At 33.3% G+C, this 25451-nt stretch overlaps 1 protein-coding gene across 6 annotated transcripts in view; it reads left to right on the forward strand.

The window, feature by feature from the left end:
• Positions 1-25451, forward strand: part of CNKSR2 (connector enhancer of kinase suppressor of Ras 2) — a 270600-nt gene that overhangs the window by 55950 nt on the left and 189199 nt on the right. For all 6 annotated transcript variants that reach the window (XM_036226440.1, XM_036226442.1, XM_036226444.1 and 3 more), the window contains exons 2-3: positions 9681-9844; positions 19599-19801. In XM_036226440.1, coding sequence (XP_036082333.1) covers positions 9681-9844; positions 19599-19801 — 367 coding nt within the window. The remainder of the gene's footprint in view (positions 1-9680; positions 9845-19598; positions 19802-25451) is intronic.

Consider the following 25451-nt stretch of genomic DNA (forward strand, 5'->3'; position numbering starts at 1 on the left):
ATCAACATCAACTTTTACATTTGGAAGGAATGGGAAACTCCTGCCAGCTTAGCATTTTCTAAAAGAAATTAGAACATAGTAAATGCTAACAGGTCCAGAAGAAACTAGTCCTTCCTTTTCTGTTTTATTTGGTTTTCTTGAGAATCCTTGTGAGAAGAAATCATAGACTATTATAGATCAACTGCTTACTTATAGAAGGAGGTGATGGAAGGATGGCATTGAGGAACATAAGGAAGAGGAGTTCTCAAGTCAGCGTGTCTTATATTGGTTTCAGTGATATCTTAAAACTGTTGGCAGTGTTTCTCCTTCCATTCATTTTATTCATTCTTCAGAGAGAATGCTAACCATGTACCCTACACTGTATTCAGTTCATCAGAGTATGCTGGCCTAGAAGGCAGACCTTGGTAATTTAAGCTTTATTTTTCATGTAGATCTGAAGGAGTATTATTTTATTAACCACTGTCCTAAGTTATCTCTTCTTCATTTTAACAAGTGCATGTTTCTAGCAGCCCCATTTTATCCCTTTCTTTTTTGCAAGCATATAAATACAATTTATTGTTGAGATCTATTTTTTTTCAGTTTTTAAATGGTTTTATATAGTCAAAACATATTGGACTTCAGATTCCTCTAGGACTAGGTTTTAATCCTTGCTCTGCCAATCAGTTAGTTACTGTGTACACTTAGAGAGTTACCTAATTTCATAAAGCTTTAGTTCCTTCATATCTAAAATTGATATAGCAATAGTCCCTTTTACCCCATGTGACACTTCCCTATCCACTTTCCATCCTTAATGATACCATATAATTTCCTAAAGGAATATTCTACATGAAAGTCCTCCACTTTCTCACCCCCCAACTCTATGCTCTGCCTGATTTCTATTTTTATAATTATGATACTCTCTGGTTAAAGTCACTGATAAATCTCCTACTTGTCACATTCAGAGTGGGCGTCGAACTCTTGGCAACCTGACCCAGAGTTTTCTTTTACCCTAGTCATGTATTACCAGTATTGAAACATTCTCTTCCATTCTCTTATGTGATACCACCCTTTCTTCATTTTTTCCATTCCTCTCTGGCTGCACTTTCTCAGTTTTCCTTACAGGTTTGCTTCTACCAAAGCCTTTACATTTTGGAATTTCTTAAGGTTCAGTTCTAAATCCCCTCTTCATTGTTGTCATTTTCCCTCATAGCTTCAATTTTCTACCTTTACACCAATGGCTTTCAAATAGGTCTCCCAAGCAGATCTTTATTTCTGACTACTCAACATTGCTACTTACCTGTCTCAAAGGAACTGTAATTCCAGTATATCCAGAAGGAAACTGCTTCTCCTTTGATATTTCTGTTGTCTGTGAGTAATGTCACTGTTTATCTATTTCTGTGATCCAGAAATGTAGGCACATCTTCCTTCTCATGACCTCCTCTACTTCACACACCCAATCCAGCACAAAGTCCTGCCCATTTTATCTTCTTTCCAGTCTACCTCTTCCTTTTCTACCATTATCCTTGGACAAGCTACCAGCATTTCATACTTAAAGTACTTCAAATATCACCCAATCTGCCTCCCTCTTGGCAGCCTCCAGTTCATTTACCATACTGCAGCTGGAGTAATGTTCACAAAACACAAACACTTTTAATGCTACCTATTTCAAACTCTTTAGTACTTTTTCATTACTCTTAGGGTCACAAGATTCTGACCATGGCCTACAAGACCCTACCCTATCTCACTCTTGGCCCATCCCTCTAACTGAATCATGTTCCATTCTTTTTCTCATCTCTGCATTTGAGCCACGCAGAACTCTCAGTTTTTAAAATGTGCAGTGTTCCTTTTGTAGTATGTTGTTCCTTTTGTCTGCATTGTCCCCTCATCTCCTCCTCTTTGCCTAGTTAATCGTTTTTAAGCTTATGGGTCATAGTGCAGTCATTGATTCTTCGATTAAGCCTTTCGTTCCTGACTTCCACCTCAGCACAGTGTATTTTTCCTTTCTAAAAATTATCACAGCTTATATTTATATTTTGGCAATTAAATGATTAATGGTTTGTCTTTGATATTATACTATAAATTCCATAAAGTCAATAGCCATATCAGTTTTTGCTAGGCATTTGATTCCCAGTGCCTAGCACATAGTAATCACCTCAGAAATGACTGAGTATGTATCAGTCAGCCTCACTGACTCCTCCACCCAGTACTATGCTCTATAATCTATTGAGAGAATTAAGGCAGTAATACAAAGATTATAAAGGAATAGCATAAGTAATAAGTACCATAGTATAAAATTTATAGATATTAAGAGAAAAGAGATCCATCAGATTCCATGATTAAAACCAGATGAGGTTTTAGCAACTAAATATGTAGAAAAAGATAATCTGGGTAATAGGAATCACATTAATGAAATAGTTGAGTTGTTCAGCTTGACTGCAACATAGGATATATGAATGATAATATGATAGAAATATAGGTTGGGGCCTGAATTTGGAGGCCCTTGAATGCCAGAATAAGAGATGAAGGGCTTAAGGATGTCCTTAAACTTTGTTCAACTAACAAACAAGGAAAAATGATTATCTATTAGATTGTAAAATGAAAGACATCCCTAATCCCTAGGTTTACAACTAATTCCTTATGGTCAGTCTACCTGTGACTCATATTAGTTGTTTTTCTGTTAATAAAATATTTTTAACATGGACTGTGAAGACTTGCAAATAGAAAACAGTTTCAGATTTAGTTAAAACTGTCTGAAACTATTAATTTGGGGGAGAAAGGATGATCTTTGAAATAATCGTATATAATATTTAGAGTTTATTTCATCTTTACATAAGGAGCATTTAAATGTTTGTAATCTGTCCTGAAAACCACTTGAGAAAAACTGTTCATTTGGCTAATTTACCATGTTCTGCATACAAAGCTTTACAAATTAACAAAACCATTCAAACATTGTTCTGTGTAATGTGCCACTGCATTTTAAAGGTTGTCTCGGATTACCATATATCAGTATTTTTAAATTAAGCAATTTTAAGCAACTTGATAGTTTGTCTGTGGATTACTTTGCCCTCTCTAATTGGCCTTGATGTAGTATATCATTGGATATATTTGTAAGTATTTTTTGTGAATATTCTGATTTGATATGTCATAACGAAAACTTAATTTTTATGTGGTTAAACCTATCCGTCTTTCCTATTTCTGGCTTTGTTTTGATACAGAACCGTTTTCTTCTAGTACCTTTTTATTTTTTGTGTCCCGAAACTTTACTGTATTTGTTTGTTATTTCTAACAGTTTTTAGTGGAGTCTTTAGAGTTTTCTATATAGAGAATCATATCATCTGCAAAAAGTGACAATTTCACTACTTAATTTCCTGTTTGGATGCCTTTTATATCCTTCTCTTGTGACTGATTGCTATAGCTGGGGCTTCCAATACTATATTGAATAGTAGTGATAATAGATGGCCATCAGCCTTGAGAGACTTTTTATTTTATAACATTAAACCTTTAAGTGGTTGGCACTATTAGTTTCTATGCTGATATAGTTTTCTTCCTTACTTTTGTTTTCTTTTGAGCATCTACTAGGAGAGGAGAGTTTTAAACCAGATAAAATCTACTCTGGTTTAAAATGAAGAACCAGAAACAGATTGCAAGGAGAATAAATTGTTTTGCAAAGTGGGACAATTGACATATTGCCACTCAGTTGAGATTTTGTTTTAGTCCCTGTCTTAAAGACAACATTAAGTTGTTAGATAAAAAAGAAAATAGGTCTGGGGAGAGTAGAAATGGTGATGGTCAGTATAGTGAGGCTTGGCCTTCCAAGAAGCCTTCTGAAGACCATAGGGCAGTGATTGGTTTCCTACTGCATTCCATGAGTATGCATACCCTGCATCCTGTATTAAACTTCCCAGACAGAATCCTGTTTATAGCCTCTGAGGTCTGCCAATCAGCAGGGCAAAGGAGTCCTTTCAAATTTAGTTAAAGACCTCAATATACTTAAGCCACCCCAGACTTAGTAGGTACTTCATAAATAGTTGTTGAATGGAATGCTAGAAACATTCTTCCCTGGCTTGAGTCTTTTATGTCATACACTATGATAAAACGATGTCAGAAAGAAATTTTTTTCAACAAAATTTTTAGTTTAATAGCATTTTTAAAACATAGTGTAGCCTGTAATTCATTTGTAATTTTAAACTTTTTATTTTAAAAATTAATAGAATAAAATTGACATTTAGGGTGCTACAGTTATATTAGTTTAAACACATGTATAGATTTAAGTAACCAGCGCCACAACTGGATATACAGCAGTTTCATTACCCCAAAGACTCCCTCCCTCATGGTACTTTACAGTCACAACCTCTTCATATTCCTCATCCCTGGCAACTGCTGTTCTGTTTTCTGCTGCTATTGTTTGCCTTTTTCAGTGTATAATATAAATGGAATCATTCAGTATAACTTCTGTCACATTGACCATTTTCTCTCAACATACCCTTGAGATCTAGCCAAGTTGTTGTGGGTATCAGTAGTTCCCTTTTTATCATTGAGTAGTATTCTATGTTGTAGATACCCCATAGTTTATTCTTGTTTGTATTATTTGCCAGTCGTTAAAGTAGACATTGCCTATTTTTATTGGAATTTAGAATTGTCTAGTAGTGTAGATGCTTTTGAAGAAAACTTTTTCTTATTTTGGTCGAACAAAATGTAAAGCTGATTATAGTAAAAAAGTAAATACACTTTTACTTACTAAGTAAGAGTGATAACCAACTGATCTCTGAATTACATCAAGAATTTCTGTGGCTATATCATCCCAGAACGATATGGGAATTGTTAAACAAACTGTTTAACTACATAGGTTCTAGAGCAAAATCTCATTTTCTAGGAATTTGCTTTATTAAATATTATGGGTATCTGTTAAGTATCCTATACATTTACATGGGTTGGCCAGTTTGCCAATAATTAAAAAAACAGTAAAATTCATTTAGTATTGAAATGCTATGAGATATAATTTTATCCTTTTTTTTATATATATAGTAACGTTGGTTAATGAAATCCAGTAAGTTTCAGGTGTACAATTCAACAGTAAGGCATATATCTATTGCATCGTGTAATTTTATCCTTTCTAGAAGTTTTAGGAAGTAACACAAGATCTTAAATATGAATCGTTTTTTGCTAGATTATCTATCATTACATACCGTCCTGTCTATAGAAGAAAAGTATGGTTATATGAGCTTTCTGTCTGTTTACATTATAGAAAATGCCTGTATTGTCTATAGTAGGCATTGCAATTAATACCTGAATGCTACATAGGTTCTAGAACTAAATCTTCAGGAATTTTATTCCTAACACTTTCTTGGGGGCACCCCTCTCCCCAAAAAAGGCTTAAAAGATAAAAAAAAATTTTAAAGATCTTTGAACTTTAACCTTTTAGCAGGAGAATTCTTTGAAATTTTTGAATCAGGAAATGGTTTTGATCAAGGAGTATTTTTAGGGATGTGACAATTGTAGACTGGACATACTAATGCCAGGGGGAGCAGCTAGGTATCAGGGCAGGCTGTAAGCATGAGTAAGCTGTTGATAGTGAGATCAGAAATGAAAGGACAGAGCAAGAATTATTTTGAATGAAATTATGTTTCTCACTAACTGAAAGATAAGAGATTAAATTGGGGAGTCATCAAGGATAGTCTGAGACTGAAAAAACTGTGGTAGAAATAGAGAAATAAGTTGCTTAGGGAAAATGAGATTGGAAATGAAGCATTTGAATCTGGTATTATTGATCATTGGTCATGGAAAAAAGCATTGTTAGTGAAATGAGAGAACTCAAAACTAGCTTTAAAAAGTAAGATCTTCTACCTTGAATTATCATTCCTGTATGTGAGGAAACAAAAGGATATTGGATTGATGCATGTTTGTTTTAATTTCCTAACTTAATTTGCAGAAGGGACACAGGTCCTCAGAAATCTTCATGTAGATCTTTATTCTTCACAGTAAATAGTGAGTGGCGACAGAACTCTAACAAATGAATTTATATTTTAATTTTTTTTCCTGTGAACATCAGAGAGTGTTCCATTTTTATATAAGAGCACATGTGTTATGTACAAAATGACATATAAAGTAAAATTACCTGGAGTAGGGATAGTCAACCTCTAACATCCATTTTAAACGATTTTTTAAGATTTCAAACACTAAATATAATAATTTGAATATTCCATTTCTACTTCCACATTATGGTGGATTTATTTTTTTATTTTGTTTCATCTTTCTTCTGTAATATCATTGATTTACTGAAAATTTTTTCATCCTTAGGATACATCACAAATATCATTTTGTAAATGTTTCATTATTTTTGGAACCTCTTTCTAGATCTATGATTATGTTCATTCTTTTTCCTTATAGATGGTAGAAAGCAGTGCGATTTACTAAAACAGTCAGACACATGTCATAGTTACGATTTCAAGCCTTCTTTTCAATTGTTTTAAGGCATGGTCTTAGACAAAGAGTATAGTTTGTTTAATGTTTCAATTGACAAGTGTATGATTTTCTTCATGGTAAATTTGTGTTTTTTAGAGTATGGATCAAAATTTACTTTCTATGTGTTTTCTTAAGAACAATAGATGGGAATTAGTAAGTGGAGGTTATAAATTTTACTTAGTATTATTTATTACATATCAATGAGAAAGGGTAAAATTTTGTGGGTCCTAAGGAAATAATTCATGCAACATTAGAACTTAAAATCTTAGGAAAATGAGGTAGCAATAACATTTTTTAAATCTGGTATATTTGTTTGTCATTTTCTCTATCTCCTGTTTCGGTATTGAAGACTAGTCATATAATCACTAAAGAATTTCTCAATCTTGAAAATAAAATAAAGCTCCACTTTCAATAAAATAGTGTGTGAGTGAGAAGGGTTTTAATTATTACATATATGCAGCATAGATCCCAGAATCATGAGGTCTAGATCTTTAATCCTATTTTATAATGGATTCATTTTTGTTTGTTTTTAAGATGACTCTTTCTGGACTATATTTTCTCCATACACAAATTTGAGTTGTTGATTTTGACCTTTCAGTCAAAACAACAACTCGAAAATATTATAAGGTCATTGATTATAATTCAGGTGAGAAAAAAATATAAAAGCACCTTATAGTTCATAAATACTGACAAAAAGTGACATTACTATAATTTTGTTATATCCTAGCTGTATATTTACCAAGATACTTCCTATATTATGGGGTAATATACCTTAATAATTAGGCACCAATTGATGAGATATAAGATAAGCCTGTCTCCCTTATTTTTAGCCTGCCACTTAGTATGTGACTTGTTCTGTTACCTTAATAATGATGCTCTCATTCGTGCTCTAGGAAATCCTTTATCATTCCTTTACATAGAGGAATCATAAGAAAAATCAACATAATAACATTCTATCTCATATTATTCAGCAATGTACCAAACACTTTTTCCCTATTGTATTTTTAGAATTAGCTGTTATGTGAAATGCTCCTTTTTTGCTCTGGCCCGGTTATATAACAAAATTAAATGCCTAATTTGTTCAGTTTATACTTATTAAACACCATTCTTTGTCAGTCATTGCACTAAGCCCCGGGTTCTCCAAATTCAGAAAACACAATGCCCAACTTCAAGAAAATTTTAGGCTGTTTATTGGTCACACAGACATGGGAACAAAGAATTATAATGTACGCATTGTTGTAGTGGAGATCTATAGAGTGGGAGATTGGGACGTGTGGAGGATGTCTGGGATGAGTCATCTGTATAGGAAAGCAAAGTCTAGATCAGCAAGAGCCTTGAACACTATATAAAGAAGTTCAGATTTTATTCCATCATAAATATGAGGAAACATTGAAAAAGTCTGAGGTAGATAATGACATCAGAATTTTTATGTTGGGAAAGATGAATTGGAGGGGATCATGAAGTAACAAGAAAACCATAAAACTGCTTTAGTCTGGATGAGAGAGATACATGGCTTAATTTAGGAAGATGGCAGTGGAGAATGAGAGGAAAGGATATATGTAAGAGATATATCAGAGGAGCAGTTGTAGGACATGGATATTGGTTGGAATCAGGGATATAAGGAAGGTGGATAAATCTAAAATGGCTCCCATATAATTGGTTTTTATATTGGGAAAGATGGTGGTGCTGTTCATTGAGACAGTGAATACAGCAAGGAAGACTCCTCTGGATGAGAAAATGAAAAATTGTGGACATGTTTAGATGTGTAGATATATAGGTTTGGCATTTATATGGGAGGTCTGAAGTGTTAGATGATGGTTGAATACATGGGCATGGATGAGATTGTTAATTTAAAATATAAAGAGTGAGGGTAAGGGTGCCAGGAAAAAGGGGTCCTTGGAGTGGAGAGCAACAGTATTTTAGGATAGTTGGAGAAAGTGTCCTGAAAGGGGACTGAGAAGGAATGGGCAAAGAAGCAAGAGAAACAGAAGGGAACAATGTACACATACTAATGGAGAATGAAAGAAAAAGAAGATCGTATAGACAGACTACAGGGTAACTCAAGCTACTTTAAGAAAGTTTGAGAATATAGTAAAGCCATGTGTGACCTTGGTACTAGACCCTATCAGAAACAAGCAGCTTCTAGGACTGACTTTTTCCTCTCTCAGTGGCTACATAATCTTTCTGTTATGGGATTTTTCTTCCCTTTGCACATTTATTCTAACCTCATCTCTGCTTTTTCTACTTGCTTATCATTTCTGCTTTGTCATAATTTCAGCTGGGTTGTAGCCAGCCCATTAGGACCTCTCATCTCCCTACTTGATATAATCAAGACCTTTTAGTGTTTCCAAATTGCCTTATTTTCTTGGTATTTTATTTTAATAATCTGGAGAGAAATTATCGGGTTCATCCAGTTCATCATTTGTATGAGGACATTTCATAGGTAATTGATTCTAACCCATTCGATGGTCTAGCCAATCACTTACAAAGTGCCCAGAGTACTCTTGAGAAATATATTCACTTTGGATTTTCACTTTTGGATTTGAGTAAAACACAAATGATAGTAGATTAAGGAGTACCTTACAGGTGAGGAAATAAAGGTAAGGGGCTTGGCTCTGAAGGGAATAACAGATTAGTGGGAAACACAGGATCAAGGAAATCAAGGAAAGTGGAAAAGTTTTATTTTTTTAAGATGCCAGTGGTTCAAAAATAGAAAAAGCCCATAAATAGGAAGTGGTCAAAGTAAAGAAATAAAGAGAGCATTTCATTTTTTAATTGTTGAAGTAGTGTTAAGATGACAAAAGATAGGATTCCAGAACACAGGAAGCTTGATTAGCCTTGTAAAGGAAGAAGGGTACCTCTCCTGCTGCAATGGGGTTAAAGAAGGAAAGAGGAGTGGGACGCAGATAAGTTTGGAAGTAGGAGAACCTGCCCATTAGCACACTTTATGAAACAGTCAACAACGAGAACTGCTGAGACCAGAGGTAAAGCATTTGCGGTAATTGCTGAGGAAAATTCAAATAGGAATCTAACGACTAGGAATATGATGAAGGTATTCCGCGGCACCCACTCCCCCACAGTAGCCTATACATAGATTAGAAAAAGGTGGGTGATTGAATTAATCTAGAGTTGAAATGGACTGGACTTGTGGGTCAGTAGGAGTTAATGCTCGTTTTATTTTTCCTACTTGTTTGGTTCAACTAGTGTTTATTCTTGTCTTCCATATTTTTCTTTTGCAGGTCTTGATGACTGTCTGCAGCAGTATATTAAGAACTTTGAGAGGGAGAAGATCAGTGGGGACCAGCTACTGCGCATTACACATCAGGAGCTAGAAGATCTGGGGGTCAGCCGTATTGGGCATCAGGAACTGATCTTGGAAGCAGTTGACCTTCTGTGTGCACTGGTAAGGACATAAAACTGGCAAGGAGGGAGACTTCACTTTGTCTCTTATTTTCTTTCCTTTTAAAATTTTTTTCCTCTTTTATGTTTTGTTTCTCTCCTTTTTCTTCTCTTTTAAAAAATAATTTAAATGCAAGTAGAAAAAAAATTCCCTAATTCTCAACCAAACGGATGTGGTATTTTCCTACTTCATTGAATTTGGTATATATACAGTGCCAAATTACAAATCAAAGAGGCTTGTAACTCAACTGGTGGTGACATTTCATGTGGCTGCTTGAAAAACTTAAATTAGAGCTCACCGAGAGAGCTTTCATATGAGCATTTGAAATATCCAATTGTATATAATCAGGTATAAAGTTCATTCCTTTCTAAAAGTTTTGATTTATTATCACAAATATTAATTTATCCTATTTTAGAAAAGTCATCCTTAAAGTAATCAAATTATCTTCTTTATGTATACATCCAATAAAAATGGAATATTGTACATTATATGGTTACTTTTGTATACAAAAAGAGCAATGCCCAATTAGACAAGATAAATCAATGTCAATAATCCTGCAAGATTCTATATTAGTGCATTAGATATTCTGAGAGGAACATAGGGGTTTTTTTTGTTTTTGTTTTTTGTTTTGTTTCTTTTTGCCCATGTTAGTTAGCTAAGATAACACTAACCTGACCGTTTTTAAATTCTTCCAAATCTTTGTGAGGGGGTTAGAACTACAATGAGATTGAAATTACTGGGATTGAAATTACTGACACTTGAAGTTACTGACATTTGTGGGCAAGCAGTTTTACCATAGCCTTACTTAGTTCTTTTATTTAAAATGGAGATAACAGCAGCTACCTTTTGGTGGTAGTATGAAAAGCAAATGAGATAATGCTTACACAGTGTTTAATTCAGTGCCTGACACACAGTAGGCATTTAGTAAGTAGTTACTATTATTAAGATGATGATTAATAAGAAATGAGTAGATAATTAAACATAATTCAAGAATCGATCAATACACTCAGCACTGTGTATGTCAGATATAAGATCTAGTTCCTGCCCTCTTGAAAAGCCTAGTAGGGGAGAGTGATATACAAATAATCAATCTCAGTACTATAGCATAATTGTTAAAATGAAAGTATGAGCTACGTATTATGGGGGCAGAGAAGAGAAAATAACTAGCTTTGACTAAGATAGAGGGGTTTATAGTATAAAAGAGGTAATAGCTAAGTGGCCTAATAGAGGATTAATGGGCATGTGTTTGGTAGGTAGAGGAACAGATGAAACAACACATAAATAGGCACACGTGCCTGGTGAATTTGAAAAATGGTAAGCTATTTGGGATGACAAAAATAGGTGGTAAACAGTGGCAGAAAATTAGGCTTTAAAAGATAGAATAATAGGAACAGACTGTAAAATACCTTAATATCATGATAAGAAATTTGTACTTCCTAGTTTGGGTATTGGAGAATGGTGCAAGAATGATCAAATAATTTTTTAAAGATAACTGATGGTAGTAAAAAGGATAGAATGGAGTGACCATAAACAAGGCAGAGAGAATAATTAGGAAATATTGAAAATAATCTCAGGTTATGAATAGGGCTTAAACTAGGATATGCAACATGAAGAGAGATCTGGTGAATATGAGAGGTGAGATAAAGGAAGGAGTTGAGAAAGATTCCATCTTTTCTAGCCGCAGAGATAGAGTAGATGATCTTGCAATAATGATGATGATGCTTAATAAGAAATGAGTAGTTAATTAAACATAATTCAAGAATCAGTCAATACTCTTACATGTACACTTATTCCTTATCTAAATCAGCAAGAATAGCAGCAAGAATAGATTTAAGTGGGAATATAAATTGAGTTTTGAATTTGTTGAATTCGAGGCATCTGTTGAACATATAAATTTGGAGTTAAGAAGTGGCTGAAGATATAGATTTTGGGGTATCAAGGGTATAGGGACTGAGACCATGATAGATCATCCAGGAAGAGCCTGTAGAATATAAAAAACAAAGGATGCAGCTCGATATTTGGGCTAAGTAGGCAGAAGAGGAAGCTACAGAGAAGGCTTATGAGCAGTCAGAGAAACATGAAGACAACTACAAAATAGTTGTCACGAAAGCAGTGGGGAGTGTTATTTTCACCAAAGAACATCAATAATGTCACCAAATTTCACAAAAAAAGCCAATAGGATAAACAAGGAAAAAGATCTGACCGAAAGCAGTTTCTAAAGAATAGAATCTGAAACCACACTGAATAGCATCTCCCACTTAAACATTTCAGTCTTACCTTATTTGTCATTTCCTTAGAGACAATCCCTGATCACTTCCTCACCCTCGTTTGGTCTAAAATTAACCCCCAACCAGCATCACTGTTATTATCTTTCTTAAGCCTTATGTCATTTTGTAATTAGGTATTTATATTTGTATTTATCAGTTTAATGTCTGTTTCTTTAACTAGACTGTTAACTATGTGGGAAAAGTGACTATGCTTATTGAACACCTAATTAGCACATATGCCTGGCAACAGTGTATGCTGAATAAATATTTTTTGAAAGTGGCGGTGAGAGAAAATTCACACATTTTTCACATGATAGTTTGAGGATCTTCTTATTTCTTTATTTATGAGATAAATCTGTTCAGACCGGAACACACACGTACACTAATCCCTTATCCGAATCAGGTCATAGAAACTGTGCCTGAAACAAAAGACTGTCTGGGGTAAGGCAAGGGTCTATAGTGTTTTTGCATACTGGTCTCAAAACCCAAGCCAGAATAGTCATGAAGGTGCAATAGAAGTGGCTCGGAGATGAGCAGCTGATCTCACAGTCCCCTATTTGCCAAATCTCCAATAACAGTAATAGTTGGGTGTGTCAGAGCTCGAAGTCCAGGGTGTATGTTTCATAAGCAGAGCTCCTCATAGATGGACCAATTATGTGCTAGGCTCCCACACTGCCAGTTTCAAAAAGGAAAGATTGTTGGTTACAGTGTTACCTACAGATAGCTTAGACCTGTAAGCTTTTGAGTTTGGCCCATGCACAAGCTCTACTGACCTAAACTTACTTAAAAGGATGGCATCAGAGATACATAACTAGACCATTTTGATGTTTGAGTCATGGAGCTATGGTAAATTCCTTCATATGCTGAGTTGTAATCTCTCTATAGTTCTGAGTTTAAGCACCATAGGATTACATCATTTTCTTGCAAAAAATTTATTATGTTCTGGAGGTTAACAAAAAAAAACACTAAATTCATTCCTTGATTTTTATTCAGCAACAAATTGCTTACATTCTCCAGAGAAGTCAAATTTTAAACTTCGTTTTCACTGCTTCCTAATGGCTATATATCACCACATTAGAAGTCTAGGTATCTTCCAGTTTTTGCAACAGATGTTTTCCAGTGAATATAAAGCAAATTTCTGAGCAGTAAATTCCGATTTCCTTCTACATGTCATTATAAAATAAGGACGTGAGATCCCTTATCAGTAAGTGAGGTGACTAGGCCAATAGTTCTGGTGTTGGGAATGGGGTATTATGTCCTGTCTCTTTAAAACTGTAATGTCTCTACTGGCTTTTGTACTTTTTCCTTACATCTACTATATTTATTTTTCTTTCAACATTTGTATATTCATGTTCAAACAGTGCTATCATGGGGAATACAAAAGTGAAAAAGGCATAGTCTGTGCTCTTAAGACACATACAGTCTGCTAAAGAAGACAACAGTCTTTTAAAGAAAGTACTGAGGGAGTGCAGAAGAAAATGGTGAACATTGCTGGGGGATCCAGGAAGTATAGGTGGGCTTTGTATTGGGACTTGTTTGCCAGATGAGTAGATGTGTGCTGGATGAAAGTTTGGAGAAAATTTATCTAGGCTGAAGAAATATCAAGTGTAAAGACAGTTGTGAAAGAGTATGGAGTGTTCAGAGAGCAATGATAATTTTCATTTGACTGGTGCAGAGTGGAAAGTGATGGGAAGAAAGCCAACTTAACACTTTGTATCACATTATAATTCTTTTCTTAGATTTTTCGGTCCTCCAGTGTGCTTCCTTCCCAACTGTAATTTTTTCTCTTGCCTACATGGCCTCTGACTCTGAAGTTTCTGATTCTAGTATAAGACACAGAACAATTACCAAATTCCTTTGCTTCTTCTAAACTATGCAATATTTTCATCTGCCTTGTCTTAAAGTTAGTCCTCATGGGGAATAAATGCTATGGCAACTGATGAAAATCAGGTTTATTTAGTAACTTGTTTATCCATGCAACACTTATTCATTAAACACCAACTGTATTATTTGTACCATGTTATTCTAGAAAGAAGTAAACTGTTCATGATTTGGATGTGTATTAACTCTTTCGAGCTGTTATGCTGTCATTTAGTATGCTTAAATAGAGAGTACAGTATAGTAACTAAAATAATAAAGCATAAATTAAAATATAAATAATTTAATGTATAGCCCTTAATTTATGTTCTGATAATACACCTTTTATTGGGAAGTATAAGTGAATCATTTATGACAGGATAAAAACAGTTTTCATTTCATTCTTCATGTATTTTCCATATAATAGGCATTTTGCAAGAAAAAAATTTTGTTGTAGTTTACCTTTTTTTCCAGCTTTATTGAAATATAATAGACAATTAGTTGCTCATATTTTCATTGTACAATTTAATAAATTTTTTCAAGTATAGTTGGCATATGATATATTAATTTCAGTTGTACAGCATAGCAATTAGAGATCTATATAGCTCACAAAGTGATCACCCCACTAAATCTAGTGCCCCTCTTCCACCCTTACATATTTATTATAACACTGTTGACTGTTTTCCTTATGCTACACTTTATATCTCCATGACCATTTTGTAACTATCTATTTGTACTTCTTAATCTCCTTGCCCTTTTTCACCATCCCCCCAACTCCCCTTTTAGTAGCCCTCAAAATATCTCTGTATCTGTGAATTTGTTTCTATTTTTGTTATTTTTGTTCTTTAGATTCCACATGTACGTAAAACCATGTTGTATTTGTCTTTATCTGAATTATTTCACTCAGTGCAATACCCTCTAGGTTCATCAAGGCAATATATTTTTCCATCCTCTTTTAGTCTGTGTGTGTCTTTTAATCTGAGCTGAGTCTCTTGTAGGCAGCATGCGTAGGGGTCTTGTTTTCTTATCCTTTCAGCCACTCTATCTTTTGGTTGGAGCACTGCATTCTTTTCCATGAGGTACTTGTTGATAGGAATGTAGTTACTATCATTCTTTATTCACACTTTTGATACATGTTTTTTCTTCTTAAAGAATACCTCCAACATTTCTTGTAAAGAATCCCTCTAGGTGATGAATTTCTTTAGCTTATTTTTATCTAGGCAGTTCTTTATCTGTCCTTTGACTCTTAATGATAGCTATGCTGGATAAAGTATTCTTGGTCGTAGATCTTGGGTTTTCATCATGCTGAATATTTTGTGCCAAGTCCTTCTGTCCTGCAAAGTTTCTTTTGAGAAATCAGCTGCCAGTCTTATGGGTGCTCCTTTGGAGGTAACTAACTGCTTTTCTCTTGCTACTTTTAAGATTCTCTCTTTGTATTTAATCTTTGACATTTTAATTTTAATGTGTCTTGATGTGGGTCTCTTTGGGTTCATTTTGTTTGAAACTTTCTGTGCTTCCTGGGGTTGTGTGTCTATTTCCTTTACCAAGTTAGGGAAGTTTTCCATCATTATTTCTTCAAATAGGTTTTGAACTTCTTTTTTTCCCTCTTCTTCAGGTACCCCTATGACATGAATGTTTTTACATTTAATTTTGTCTCATAGGCTCCTTAAATTATTATCATATTCTTGGCTTCTTTTTCTTGTTGTTCTCATTGGGTGTCCTTGGCTTCCCCATCTTCTCTACTGCTGGTTCAGTCCTCTTCTTCATCTACTCTGTGTATTCCATCTAATATATTCTGCATCTCAGATAATGTCTTCTTCATTTCTAATGGTCAATTCCCTTTTATAATTTCCATTTCCATTTTTATGTTTTTTATCCTATTGTTAAAGTTCTCACTGAGTTCATCTACACTTCCCCTAAGTTCATTGAGTGTCTTTATAACCAGTGTTTTGAAGTCTACCTGTTAGATTGCTTGACTCCGTTATTCCTGGATCTCTGTTTTGTTCTCTCATGTGGTTTCTGTTTCTTTGTCTTCTCATTTCGGCTGCCTTTCTGTGTCTGTTTCTATGTACTAAGCAAAGCTCCTCAGTCTCCTGGTCTTATTACCATGGCTCTGTGTAGTAGGTGTCCAGTGACACAGTCCTGAGAGGAGTTCAGCTGCAGGACAAGTTTAGCCTCAGCCTGTGCCCCTTGTATCTCTCTGGTGCCCCCTGAAGCACTGCTGCTCAAAGCAAGCAAGTCCGTCACCACAAAATCCTGTTGCAGACATGGCCCCTTTAAAAGGAACATCTGCAGGTGCCTAGCCTCTGTCCCACTCAACCGCTCAGGACTGGCAGCCTGACATCCTTCATCCTCTCAAACTCCTACTACTGCAGGGTGATTTCTTATTTCTCTCCCTAGTTGTAAGACTTCTGTTCCTCTAGACCCCAGGTGACTCTGCTTGCCGTTTGCTCCATGTTACTATCACACCTTTGATGCAGTGGAAAGAGGGGATGAACAAAGCCTCTATCATCTATGCCATTTTGCTCAGTCTCCTTGCCAGAAAATTTTGACGTCTGCAGTTGCTAGAATGTGTTTCTTTGCAACATAATTGCTTGGTTCATTCATCGCAAAATAATTTAGTTCTAAAAAATTAATTAAAGCAATCCTTTTAAGACTCACTCATTTATAAGCAAAGTATTAGAAAACTTAAACACCTGCTACATGCTACGTTCAAGTTAAGAGCTCTGAATAAAATAGTATTGACATTGTAAAATATGGTGCCAGTATCGAATATTTTTAGTTAACTGTTCAGTGAGAATTTGTCACTAGTGAAGATATAGCCAACTCGATTTTCTAAAATGTTAAGTGTGTTCCTTCGTTTCTTTGATGTGCTTTTGCATGCATATAATTAACAGAGAACAATATGAACTTAATACCAATTCCTTACAACTAGACTGGCTATGTTGAATCAGTCTAGTCAGACTGGTTCTTGGCAGACATGCTATTGACCAAGTATTTAAACAAATAGATAACAGAGCAAAGAAAATTACTGAGTACATTTTCTGTCCAAGCTTTTGTTTTCTTGATGTAGTCCTTTCTATATTAATAGTAATGCCTAGTTTTCCCATACATATCCAGTGTAAAGCAAGTCCATAACGAATAAACCTGCATTTTTATAAAGTTGAGGTAGTACATTGTCTCTGGCCAAAAGCAAATGGGTGCTTCATTTACTTATCCCTTCTTTACATGGTAGGTGAGGGAAAATGATTTACTGGTGACTTAGCGAGTCACAGTAAACCATTCCTTTTCATGAAAGAAATACCAAGAAGATATCTATGTTGGCAGTAATTGATTTTGAGCTACTGAGAATCATCATGATAAAAATTAACTTGAGAGATCGATTAATCCATCCCTTTTCTTAAAATATTACCACATAAATACCTTTATATATGGATGAGCTTCTAACCTATTTTTACAACTCTTCTAGTATTGAAAAAAATGCTTTTGAATTATCAGTTTAACTATATTTAAATAGGATCAGTTGTAAGAATTTTCCTCTCCATTTTCTACTGATCTTTCATCTCTCCTTGCCTCTATACTCCTTTGTCCTCCTTATTTTTCACCTCTACTCCACATAGGATATTTCTCTAATAGGTTTCCAAGTTAGGAGGCCTTCTCAGGGTATCCATCCTTTGAGGTTTTGTACAGAAGATTTATATATTCTCTAATTCTTGAGTTGCATTAAAAATAATAATTTTAGTATTATCTTAAACTTAGAAGGCTTCAAGATATTTTTACTTTGCCTTCAGATTTTGATTTATAAGATTTGTATTTTAAAATTATTTTTACCTTTCTAATAAAATGTTTAATGTTTCTATTATATGGATAGATATAATTTAAATTAATCTTTTATGGAAGCTAAAAGTTACAGAACAAAACTATTTCCAGGTTGATTGATTAGGATCCTCTTTAGTAAACCATTATAATTTGAGATTCTCTAAGAATATTATAAACAAATTTTTCTTCATTAAAATTATTAATACACAAAAATTAAAATCGCAAACACTATTGTACTTAAAGGAAAATGCTTCAAAAATAGTTTTAGGGATTTCAGAAGTATTATTTACATGTGGTCAACGTAATTACAAATTGTTCTGTCTAGTCATTAGAGAGTATCTTTTATAAACTTATAAAGGGATTTTCTTCTTAATATAGTGACAAGCTTGATAAAATCTCTCAAGTGTTTCACAGATAATCCATGCTCAGATGCAATAGAATTTGAATTGAATGTTATTTTGTTTGTACAAGCCAAAACTTTTAACCCGAGAGAATAATATTGTAATTTAAAATAAGCAGCAAATATTTAATACACTATGATTCTTTAAAAAACAAATCCATGGCTACAAAAAAAGTGTTATTTTCATAAAAATGTAAATTCTCAGCAACGGACAATCAGACTTTTATCACTATTAAATCTTTAGTAGTAACATACATAATATGACTTGGTTTTTAGTGTTTATGTATGCAAACTCTCTCTAGTCTCTCCTTTTCTCTCCTCCAAATTCTCTCTTCTAAAATTACTGTAGAAAAAATAAACCTAAATTTTATATAAACTAGGTAGCCAGTGGTTTTTGACTTAATAATACAGGTAAATCCTTGTACCATTTGCTTCTATTTTTCATTCCCCCATTATTTTATCTTTTATTTTGCTTCATCTGTTGTAAACACCATGCTCTGAACAGGAGTAGACTATTGGTGCTAAGGAGTTATAGTAGAGGCATTCCCCTAATAGGTGGCCTATGAACTCTGTCTACTCTAAACTCTGAGCCCAAGCCCTATAAGGAAACCAAAATATCTCCCAGTGTCTAACTTTAATCAACTATAAAAGGAGGGCAAATCAAACTTAGAATTGATTGGGCCTCAGAGGCTATTTAGCATTCTTTGGATTTTATGATTTTCTATAAGGTGATAATACTTTTAATTTTACCCATGACGGTAATGTGCATGATGCTAACTCATTGGATCAAGATCACCCTCTGATTAGGTTAATAGCCTTTCTTAGAGATGTTTTACATTTCACAATTAGCTATTTTAAAACTTAATCATAACTTATGAAATATTTCCTTAAAGTTAATTTGAAGTAATCCTATAATATTTTCTTAGTGAAATTTTTTTAAAAAGCTTATTTTTATTTATTTATATAACCCCTTTCTGCAATAATTTGTAAAAAAAATGTTCAGGGTGAAGTAATAAACATTAATAGAAATTTTAAAATGAGACTAATGAAAAGAAATATACTTATCAGAAAGTCACTATGATTGCCTGAGATGTGCTTCACATTTGAGCTATGCAACCATGCAAAAATAAAAATATGCGTAGTTTCATAATTTGTATTATAAAAAGGAGAAAGTGTATTGATTCACCTGAGGAAGCAGAGTTTTTCCTGGTACCATATTCTCAAAGAAACTTTTTATGTGATTCATTATGGAGAAGACAGAGAAAAAAGGTATATTATGATTTATTCCTTTTTATTGTTGAGTTGTGCTTGCTTTGCTCACTTTAAGGAAGCAGAAAGTGCTCAGTAGGTAGTTTAACGGATGGGTGAAATACTGACTTTCAGTATATTTGTTTTCTCTCTCTTTATAATTCAGAATTATGGCTTGGAAACAGAAAATCTAAAAACTCTTTCTCACAAGTTGAATGCATCTGCCAAAAATCTACAGAATTTTATAACAGGGAGGAGAAGGAGTGGCCATTATGATGGGAGAACCAGCCGAAAATTGCCAAATGACTTTTTGACTTCGGTTGTGGATCTGATTGGAGCAGCCAAGAGTCTGCTTGCCTGGCTGGACAGGTAAAACCTTGCAAATGTTTCATAAGTAATCCCCTTTGGACACCGGTTTGAATATAACATTATTTCATGGTTTCTCGTGAAAGGATTAGAGAAGTAGAGAAATGTCAAGTAACAAATGTCTCATTATAATTCATAATATGAAATGAAAAAAATTAGATTAAAATTGTGTATGGTTAAACATTTAATGGTAACACAGATTACAACTGTTTTTAAAAAAACTAAATAAACTCATTTTTAAAAATTTTTATGAGTATATACTATGTTATATGGTTAAATAATAAAAATTTAAAATACATCTGTCTTTCACAAGAAGCTCTGATAATATATAATTTTACCAGAATTTGTTCTTGAATAAATGTCAGTAGGATACACACACACACATATACATGTAATTATATTGGCTTTGTTTTTTAATATGAGGTCATATTAAAAATAAAATATTTGTACTTTAAGGTGAAAGTTAAGGTAATTTTACTTATTTCTATATTATCAAAATTTAGATGTATTAATAATATAACATGGTACTAAATCAAATCTAAACTCTAAGCTATATGTATATTTTTGATAATTAATTGATGACAACATATTTCTTTTGCATTATGACATCATTAAAATTTAATTCTCATAATTGTCTAAATCACATTTATCAATTGTTTGAAGTAATTACACTTCAAATAAATAATTCTACAAGTTATATAATGATCAATAAGTAAAATATATTTAAAATATGTCTTAGTCCTTAAGTAGCATAATACACTTGTTTTGGGAGACTTCTCAGTAATCAGAAAGCTTAAAGAACACAACTGATTTCAGTTATATCTTCTTATACTATTACCTGCCTTATAATTGTAAATTTTCTCAGCCTCAATATTTGTATTTAGTGTATTTCATTATTTATCTTTTTACACTGGTACTTGTTAAATAAATAAGTTAATGAAATAGAATGATTAGGGAATGTTTTTACTTATTAATGGCAGATATGGCTGTTTATAAAATCACATCAATAACTTCTAGAACACTATAATGGTTTCTGAAATTTTATTGTATTTCATAATGTTTCATAATAGCATTATTTTTATTATCTAATAAGATGCTCTTAGTAAATGCCAATTCACATTAAACACACATGAGTATACACACATACAAAAATACTGCAAATATACACATAGCAATTCACAAAGTCAGTCCATGGTGTTTTATTTCATAGGAAGAGAAACTGTGACCAAAAATCTAAAGGAAAATAATTTAAATCATCTGTTTGGCTTTCATTGCTGCAAAGGTTCTCAAAATGCTTATTTTATGTTATATCATACCACAGTGATCAATTAAACCAAAGGCCATTTAACATTTTGACCATAAAGGTGAAATATGTACTTGAAAGGAAAAAAAAAGACAACTTCGTGATAACTTTAAAATCTTCTACTGAGACTTTAGTAAATTGAAAAAGGAAACTGAAGTTTATATTTTGAAGATCTTTTACAAAAATGCTCAGCTCCAGGCTGACTTGTGTATAATGATGATGCTTTAACAGTTTAACTTTTAAAAGGGAAAGAAAAAGAAGGAGAAAAAAATATTTGCCATGCTAATAAGAAATTTGAACTTAATGCTGAAGGCATTGTTTAGGGTCATTGTTGTGTTCAGATCTGTGAATTCTGAGGATTACTTGGGCTACAGTGTTGGGAAAGATTAGAGAAGAGAAAGGCTAGAAGAAGGGAAACCAGTTAAGAGGTTTTTTTAAAAACTAATCTTACTGCCGCTACTATTGGCGATTCTCATGCTAATACCTCCAGGCATTCTCATTTAATAATGTAACCCTAGTAGGATTGTCTTCATTTTACTGATAGGGAAACTAGCACTTAAAGAGGTTAAGTTCAAAACCAAGTGCAAGTAAGTGGAGGAGCCAGTATTCAGACCAGGCATCTAACTACAGAATCAGTCCTCTCCATGCTATTTATAGAGATTTTTAATTAGAGAAACAGCAGTGAGGATGGAAGAATGTTAGAGATATTTATGCCGATAAATAAGACTTGGTAACAGGTACGATCTAGAGACTAAGGAAAAAGGAAACATTCGTAGTAAATAAAAGGTATCTGATTTGGCTGACACAGTGGATGGTAGTGCTATTTATTATCCAAATAGGAGAAACGGGCTGTGATGGAAGACAAGTGTTGAGTGTCGGGCATGATAAATTGTGATGGCTGGAGAATACTAAAATTGAAAGGTCTTTATAGTATGGCTGCTCAGAAAAGATATGTTGACAGAGATTTGAGAATAGTTAAAATATAGGTGATTGTTAAAGTCACAGATATTTATTAATATGTAGTCTAAGGAGAGTTATAGAGTATATTCTTCATATTCTGTTGCATGTGTTTTCCGTAACATTTACACCCTTCTAACACACTACATAATTTACTTATATATTATTCTTATTGTTTTTGTCTGACTGCTCTTTATAGGATGTACACTTGAAAAGAGTAGGGATTTTCTTATGCTTTGTTCAGCGATATCACAATTATCTAGAAGAGTTCTTGGCCTATAATGGATCATCAATAAATATTCCTGAGTGAATGCAGAGAACTGGGATGAGGAATGAGCTCTGTGAACTACCAACAACTGAAGTATGATTAGAAGTTTAGCTTATGGAAAAAAAAAATAAGAAGGCATAAGCATAGAGGTGGGAAAGAATTAGTTGAGAGTAGTGTCATGGAATCAAAGATGGTAAAAGTTTTTGTTGTTTGTTTTTTGGTTTCTTATTGAGATTTCAGTGTTGTTTTATTTTTTTCTAACTTTATTTAGATATAATTGACATATAACATTGTGTAAGTTTAAGGACTCCAACATGATGGTTTGCTATATATTATAAAATGATTACCACAATAAAGTTAGTTAAAACATCTATTGCCTCACATTATTACCTTTTGTTTGTATGTGGTAAGAACATTTAAGATGGAAATAAAGAGTTTTAGTGGAAAAAGGAAATGGTCAGTAGTGTTAGATGCTGCTGAGAGATTATGAACGGTAAGGACTGAAAGTATGTAGTGGACTAGAGAATCAGAATATATGTGACCTCACCAGCAACAGTTTAGTGTTTTTACTTAGAACTCATGACAACTGGAATGCATGGATTGGTCGTGGGTTAAAGTTAAGTGAGAACTCTTCTTTGAATAAATTTTTCTGTGAAATGTTTTGTCCTTTAGGATAGTTTTCTATCATATTAACTTTCCCTTTTCATAGATTCTTAATCTTTTAGTGGTGATAGAAAAGAGGAAAGGCAAATGATGAGTGCTACTTCTATATTTGGGAATTCGACTTTGCTTCTTCCTCTTGCCATGGGTTCTATGAATATCTGAACTTCTCCTTGGTGAATATACATCTCAGAAGGTCTGAAAATCAATTTAAATGTAATAGGATTTTATCTATAACTGCCAGATGAAATGTTAAGGCTGTTTGTTTTCCTCACATGTAGTCCAGACTTTTATTAGAGATTGTTAATGGGTTTGTATTTAACTTACATTTTTATCTCTTTGAAAGAAAAAAATGTTAAGTATCAAAAGAGCAAAAAAGCAAGACAACACCTCACACGCCCTGTTGTTGCATTGCACCCTACAAACGACACAGGAATCAAGACATATGAATCAATGCTAGAAAAGTAAAAAGAGCAGTTTTCTCCATGACCATTATTGTGAATCTCTGCTGGAATACACCCTGAAGTAATATAAAAGAGCAGGGGACCTATAAAGAGTTGAGTTTCAGCTCTCCCTCAAGCCCCGGGTAACCTTGAATGTAACCTCTGTTTCATTTTTGTTGTTGTTGTGTTGGTTTGTTTGTTTTATAGTAAGGATATAAGACCTACAGAATTTGAAGTTCTCTTCTATGCACTAATATTCTCTAACTCATTGACCTTGTTCATCAAAGCCATATGAGAAATATGTACAATTTATTTCCCTTTATGTAATAATATCAAAGGATAAACATTAACAAAATTTGTTAGTGATTTGTAGAATCATGATTTAAGTCCCTAACCCTTCTCTAAATAAATTTACTTAATATTTTTGTTTGTTACATTTTAAGTTCAGAACAGAACTAACATTTTTTTATTAAATGTGTTGAGGTGACATTGGTTAATAAAATTATATAGGTTTCAAGCATACAATGCAATAATATATCATATGTATATTACATTGTAATCTGTCTTTATGTTTTCTTTATATAAGGTTAAGAATGTGTCTTGTCTTTATTTTTGTTTGCTTTTGAATAACTTAAGTACTTAATTATAAAAGTTCCATAGAGATTATATTGACCAAGATTTTTAATATTTTGATTTGTCAGTGTAGATATGCTTTAATTTAGAGGGTTTATTTAAAATGGTCACTGCAATCAGATATTGCTAAGCATTGGGGCTTTAACCTTAGTTTATTCCTTTGGTATATAATATGGTATAATTCTGTTGGTTAACTATGTTTATTTTAATGCAAAGCACCTGGCTTAGTTTTTAAAATGATAATTTTTTTTCATTGCATTTTGGGGAAAACTTGCACGCACAGCAATATGATAGAGTTTTATTGCAATTTTTATTTTATGTCACTTTAAGGAGGAGAAAGGAAAAAGAAAGAATAAGTGAAAATCTTTAACTATAGATACTGAATTAGATACTTTACATATATCAACTTACTAGATTCTCACAAAGCGTAGATATCATTATTCCCATTTTACATGAGACATTTCCTGAATTCATTCATCTAGTATGAAAATTATAATTTAAATCTATTTTTGTCTGATACCAAAGCCCTTCTTGTTTCTCCTTTATCATGTTCCTTTGTTATGCTGCATCTCTTTCTTAATGCTAATTCTTAAGGATTTTGAGGAAGTAATTCTTAGGAATGCAGCATATCTAAGCCTTTATTTGTACTTTGGTATTTTTCTTCAAATGCTAAAGAGTACCACTTTTCTATTGTTGTCCTTGATACTTCAAATCACTATGTAGAATTTCATTTATTTAGAATTCATTTCTTTTTCTATTTTGATCTTTTAATGTCATTGAAAAATTTTGCATGTTTAAGGCTTAAGAGTTAGAGTCTAGGAAAACAAGTGTTGGCAAGGATGTGGAGAAAAGGAAGCATTCATGCCCTGTTGGTAGGATTGCAAACTGGTGCAGCCACTATGGAAAATAATTTGGAGGGTCTTCAAAAAATTAAAAATAGAACTATCTTATGATACAGCAATTCCACTTCTGGGTATTTACCCAAAGAAATGCAAAATACTAATTCAAAAAGATATATGCGTCCCTATATTTACTGCAGTGATATTTATAATAGCCAAAATATGGAAGCAACCTAAGTGTCCATCAACAGAAGACTGGATAAAGAAGTTGTGATACATGTATAACATGGAATATTACTCAGCCATGAAAAACTGAAATCTTACTATTTGCAACGACATGGATGGACCTAGACAGTATTATGCTAAGTGAAATAAGTCAGACAGAGAAGGACAAGTACCATATAATTTCACTTATGTGTGGAATCTAAGGAACAAAATAAATGAACAAAGAAAATGAAAACAGGCTCATAGATACAGAAAACAACTCATGATTGCCGGATAGGAGGGAGGGGCTGGGGAGCTGGATGAAAAAGGTAAAAGGACTAAAAGT

This window comes from Rousettus aegyptiacus, unplaced genomic scaffold (genome assembly GCF_014176215.1).
Source record: "Rousettus aegyptiacus isolate mRouAeg1 unplaced genomic scaffold, mRouAeg1.p scaffold_m13_p_9, whole genome shotgun sequence".
In the NCBI taxonomy this organism is placed as follows: Eukaryota; Metazoa; Chordata; class Mammalia; order Chiroptera; family Pteropodidae; genus Rousettus; species Rousettus aegyptiacus.